This window comes from Arachis ipaensis, chromosome B2 (genome assembly GCF_059453495.1).
Source record: "Arachis ipaensis isolate K30076 ecotype BB chromosome B2, ASM5945349v1, whole genome shotgun sequence".
Lineage (NCBI taxonomy): Eukaryota > Viridiplantae > Streptophyta > Magnoliopsida > Fabales > Fabaceae > Arachis > Arachis ipaensis.
Window position 1 is genome coordinate 120,879,765 of NC_142437.1, and position 5,622 is coordinate 120,885,386.

General features: G+C 40.8%; 1 protein-coding gene across 1 annotated transcript; it reads left to right on the plus strand.

The window, feature by feature from the left end:
- The first annotated feature begins 1,275 nt into the window (after positions 1–1,275).
- Positions 1,276–3,535, plus strand: LOC148575432 (uncharacterized). Its single transcript, XM_088506232.1, has 4 exons — positions 1,276–1,545; positions 2,060–2,521; positions 2,599–3,092; positions 3,478–3,535. Exons 1-4 carry the CDS (start codon positions 1,276–1,278, stop codon positions 3,533–3,535), a joined length of 1,284 nt encoding a protein of 427 aa, XP_088362358.1.
- The last annotated feature ends 2,087 nt before the right edge of the window (positions 3,536–5,622 follow it).

Genomic DNA, 5,622 nt, shown 5'->3' on the forward strand with positions numbered 1-5,622 from the left:
TAAATGATACTTTACTCTTTTAATAACTATGTGAATGGTTGTTTGATGGCTGGTGATGGAGTTTCTAAGGATGGGGTAGCAAACTGCGGGGAGGAAAAAGAGGGTGTTTGAATAAATTTCATTGGTAAATTAGAAATTTAGAATTGAGATGGTTAATTTTTTGAAATTACTATTTAGGTTTCTTTTTTTTTGTATTAGACTAAATTTAAAATTTATTGTATACATTATCAATATTGGTCATTGTTTCCCTAACAGAGTTCCGTCAATTTTTATATCCATGTTTCCAATAAAATTGGCGCTCATGCAAAAAATTATTAGTTAGAAGAAGTTAGGAAAAATAAAAAATTTTCACCAATATTCAATTAAATGTGTTACTTTCTCTCTTTCTTTCTTTTTTTTTTCTCTCTTTCTTGTATTCCGTTCTAGTCGAGCCGAGGTATATGGCTCCTTCGGTGGCCGCTTAATTCCTGGGCAGAGCTATACGTCGTCTAGGGAGCAGCGTCATAAGTGAACCTCGGCACTGTGAAACACGCCGACGGGAGCACCTGCAAAAAGCACTCCAACGCTCAAGTCAATAAGAGATATATAAACGGTATAATGAAGAGGATATGAGAGTTATTTTGTGACCTAACTTCATATGAGTTACTTGATTTTTTATAGACGAGTGGAGGGCTCACCTCCTTCTATTTGTTCCGATATTCCTGGCGAGTGCCGTTGTTAGTAATGAACTGAAGATAATACTTGACTTGTGTGTAACTGTGATCAAGTTACGTTTGGGGTCTGCCATTAGTTTCGAAATATTTGGTCGGTTATGGTGAAGGGATAGTTGCCGAGTTTTTAGGGGTACACGTCATAGCCCCCAAGCTTGTTTGTCTCCATGTTTCAGGTGACAGGAAAGCTTTATATGTTTTGTTGTAGATATTTTTCCCTCGTGTTTGCTGTTTTTTGGTTGTTCTCAGTTTGGGTGTTTGTAACTTGGGCTTTTTTGTTTAAAAATAAAAAGAGGTGTGGAAAAGATATAGGCAATATTGGTGGGAAGTTTGAAAGTGTTTTTACTTTGTGAATCGTGCTTTCATTAATTACCCTTTTTTTCCGTTTGGGTTTTCAAGGTCTGTGGCAGTTATCTCTCTTGTTTCCACCAAGTTAGTGGGCTATAATAATTTCTACTGCATTTTCAACATTCTATTCTTTCGAATTCTTCCTTTTTGTTTGACTTATCATGACTGCTAAAGGTTAGTTTTTTTTTCTTGATCATCTTTGTTTCTTTTTCCTGTAATGGCGAGAGAGAAAGAGAAAGAAAAACTGAAAGCGGTTGAGGTTAAGAAAGATGACCCCTATCATTGGGTGCATGATGATGTTAGGACCCATTCTTCGTCTTATACTAGTGTTGAGTCAATGCGAGAATTGGAGAGTTTGAAGTTTGTGAAAGGTGGTTCTGGTGTGTCTGTTGAGCTTCTCCCCTGTTCTGGTGAGGATAGGGTTTGTGAGAGGAGGGGTGACTGGCAGTACTTTTATATGTATACTCCCTGCCTCACTGAGTTGCGTGTACATTTTCCCTTTTCTGATTTTGAGTGTGATGTGTTGATCCAGCTTAACTGCGCGCCCTCGCAGCTACATCCAAATTCCTGGGCGTTTCTTCGTGCCTTTCAATGTCTGATGGACTTCCTCTCTATTCCATGTTCCCTATCGCTGTTCTTTTCTTTGTTTCAGTCGAAAAGGGTTCGAAAGGGTTTGTGGATTTGTCTTAGCAGTTTTCCTGGTCGCTCCCTTTTTCTGCTTTACAAGTCTTCTTTTAAAAACTTCAAATCCCTTTTTGTTAAGATTTGATCGGTTGAATCTGAGTATCCGTTTTATTTAGACGATGAGCTTATCGAAAGATTTCACTTTTACTGGTGTTCTGAACCGAGCCAAATCCTTGAGGCTTCTGAGCGGAGTGAAGAAGAAGACTCTTTTTTAAATTTTCTGATTGAGAGTTTTGCAGCCAGGGAGTGTTTGTCTATTCCTGAGCTTTTGTATTTGTATGATTCTGGTGATAATGAGGCCTTGAAAACTTATATAGGTAATATTTTGTTTGCTATTGATTGTGTTAATGTTGTTGTATTTTCTAATATTTATTTTGTCTGTAGGTGGACGAGTCCCCCATCTTGATCCTTCTCGGTTCCATTCCTTTTTGAAAAAGAAAAAAGAGAGATATGTTGGTGGTTCAGGGACTCCGAAGGAGGATAGTGGGCAGGCTGCTCAATCTACTGCTCAGCCGGCATCTTCGTACAAGAGGAAGAGAGATGAAACTGAGAAGTCTTTGGAGGTTATATCTGAGGGTGATCAGGAGGCTGTTGGTGGTAATAAGCCTGTATTTGATCGGAAGAAGAGGCTTCATGGTTTCATCCCTGGTACTAGTTCTCACTCTTTGTGGAGCGACCAGTTTCCCTTTGCCGAGCTTTCTGACAAGGTGTCTCAGTATCCTGGTGATATGCTCATGACTCGTCGGGTTGGTATGGAGGGACTTGGGAAGTTTATTCAGGTTGCTTTATTTTCCTCTTGACTCTTCTGTTGTTTTTCCTTTTGCTGCTTTATTCTTACTTGGTGTATATTTTGTAGATTATCGCTTCTCGTCTGATGTGTGTTGGCCATACTACCGACCTTATTGGTGCTGAGCAGCAGGCGGATGTGGACAAGATTTCTGACCTGGAGAAGTCATACAAGGTGAAAATTGCGGAACTGGAGAAGTCGTCAAAAGAAAAAGATGATGTTATTGTCAATGCTATAGCTAAAATGAAGGAATCTGTAGAGGAGGTGGTTTGTTTGAGGGATCAGATTCGGTTGCTGCAGGCTGTGATCAAAGAGGGTGATATTTCTAAGGGGAAACTAACTTCAAGGATTCATGAGCTGGAGGAGGATGGGATGGAGATGTTCTCCTCTGGCTTCGATCGTGCCGTTAGTCAAATTGCGTTGTTAGCCCCTGATTTTGACTGTGACCGACTTGACGTGACTAAGACCGTGATCGACGAAAAACTAGTGGTGGATGGTACCGTGGAGGAGCATGATGAGAATGTTCCTCCTTCTTTATTTGTTTGCTTGTTTGTTTTGGACATGTTTGTCCTTTTGATGTGTAGTGATAACTCTTTTTTCTTTTGCTGATCGAGTTGTGGTCAGTTTTACGGTAGTTATGAATGCTTAGTGTTGTTTTGAACTCGAGTGACTTTTGTTTACGTTGGTCGAGGTTAGGTCAAATTGACAATGTTGTTTTTGCATTAGAGTAATGCATGCTTAAATGTTTTTTCATTTGAAGAGCAGAATATGATGGGAATAGTAAGTAAAGAATCAATCATGTTTGTTTGATTTTGATAGATATATTGGGCGTCCGGCCTCGTTAAAACCCTCTTTAGGTAAAACCCTTGTTTGGGAAAAAAACCTTTAAGGGGGAAAAAGAGTACCTTCATCCGCGAAATGTACAATTTATGACATATACAACTTTAGGGATGAGATGATCCAATTTCCAGATACTGAGTCGCCTTGTAATGTTTACAGTTGGTAAGCCCCCATTCCGAGGACTTTTGTGATCCGGAATGGTCCTTCCCAATTTGCGGCGAGCTTACCGTGTGTTGGAGGTTACCTAGCTTCTTCTGTTCATCTGAGGACTAGGTCGCCAACATCGAATGTCCTCGGTACCACCTTTTTGTTGTGCCTTCTTTCAACTATCTGCTTCATGGCTCTTTGCTTGATAGCGGCGATATCTCGATCTTCCTCGGCAAGATCAAGCTCGGCGTTTCTTATGTTGTCATTGCGTTGTTGATTGTATAGCTCGGTTCTTAGGGTAGGAACGCCGACTTCAATCAGAATCAGTGCTTCTGATCCGTAGACTAGTTTGAATGGTGTCTCACCTGTGATAGACTGTATCATTGTGTTATAACTTCATAGTATTTTCGGGATCAGTTCTGCCCATTCTCCTTTCGCATCATTGAGCTTTTTTCTCATTGCTTGCAGTATTACTCGGTTAGCAGCCTCGGCCTGCCCATTGGTTTGTGGGTGTTCGACCGAGCTAAAATGATGCTGTATCTTAAAATTTTTCAGGAATGATGCCAATTTGTTATCTGTAAATTATCTACCGTTATCTGATATTATCTCCTTTGGTATTCCAAACTGACATATAATATTTTTCCATATGAAGATCGTACCTTCTCAGCCGTTATTCTTGCTAGTGGCTGTGCTTCTATCCATTCTGAGAAATAATCTATTGAAACCAAAAGAAATTTTACCTGTCCTGGTGCTATTGGAAATGGGCCGAGGATATCGAGCCCCCATCTGTGGAAAGGCAAGTTTACCGCCATGCTGTGCATTACCTCGGCGGGCCTCATTGAGACAGCGGCATGCTTCTGACAGTTGTCGCAGGTTTTTACTTTCGTGATGCAGTCCTTCTTAATGGTCGGCCAGTAATATCCTGTTCGAAAAATCTTTGCCGCCAGAGCTCGTCCTCCTATATGGTTTCCACATACACCTTCGTAGATCTCGTTCATGACTTCATTTGCTTCGTTTCTGCCGAGGCATTTCAGCAATGGATGTGAGAACCCTCGCTTGTATAGTTCTCCTGCGACAGTTGTAAAAAGACTTGCCTTTCGTTTGAAATTTTGAGGGTGAGTCGCATATCTGGGAATAATACCAGTATTAATATATTCAAGATAGGGTATTCTCCAATCATCTGTGTGAGTGATGCTCATTATGCATAGTGACTCAATGCTGGGTTTTTCTAGTGTAAGTTGTGATAGTGCCGATGTTTGTGTACTAGCCCTAATGGCGGCAAGTTTAGATAATATATCTGCTCTAATATTCTTTTCTCTATGCACATTAATATGATGAATCTATCAAATTTTGAAATAAGATCCTTTGTTATGAGCCAGTACCGCTTTAACAAAGGATCTTTTACCTGGAATTCTCCTTTGATTTGTTGAACCACCAATAGGGAATCGCAATGTACTGTTAGGTTCTGTACTTGGAGGCTGTGAGCAAGCTTGAGTCCTGCTATGAGTGCCTCGTATTCGGCCTGATTGTTGCTTGCCGAGAAGTGAAATTGTAGGGATTGTTTGGGTACAACTGTGTCTCATTCTTTTAGTACTATCCCGGCTCCACTTCCTTCTCGGTTTGATGCTCCATCCACATGTAACTCCCAATTCTGGTTGTATTGGTGCTCGTCAGGTGTGAGCTCGGAAACAAAATCTGCTAGGATTTGGGACTTCAAGGCCAGCCTTGACTGAAACTGGATATCGAACTCAGAAAGTTTGATAGACCACTTGGTCAACCGTCCTGCCAGCTCTGGTTTTGTTAATATTTGCCTCAATGCATGGTTGGTCCGTCCTTACAATTATTGTATGGCTCTGAAAGTAGTGTCTAAGCCTTCTTGCTGTTGTTACCAGTGTTAAGGCCAGCTGCTCTATTCTTGGATATCTCCGTTCTGTTGGTTGCATGACTCTGTTGACGAAGTATACTAGCTTTTGTGTCTTTCGTGTCTCAGTGATGAGGACTGAGCTTATAGAATAATTGGAAACAGACAAATATAAGTATACAGGTTTACCGACTTCTGGGCTCTGCAACACTGGTGGTGATGATAAGATGGTCTTGAGTTTGGCG

Excerpts from the sequence above, each read along its gene's own strand:
- LOC148575432 (XM_088506232.1), top strand. The coding sequence starts at position 1,276 with ATGGCGAGAGAGAAAGAGAAAGAAAAACTGAAAGCGGTTGAGGTTAAG. Across the intron at positions 2,522-2,598 it reads GACTTGGGAAGTTTATTCAG|ATTATCGCTTCTCGTCTGAT; the intron begins GTTGCTTTATTT and ends TATATTTTGTAG. Across the intron at positions 3,093-3,477 it reads TGCTTGTTTGTTTTGGACAT|GGATGAGATGATCCAATTTC; the intron begins GTTTGTCCTTTT and ends ATACAACTTTAG.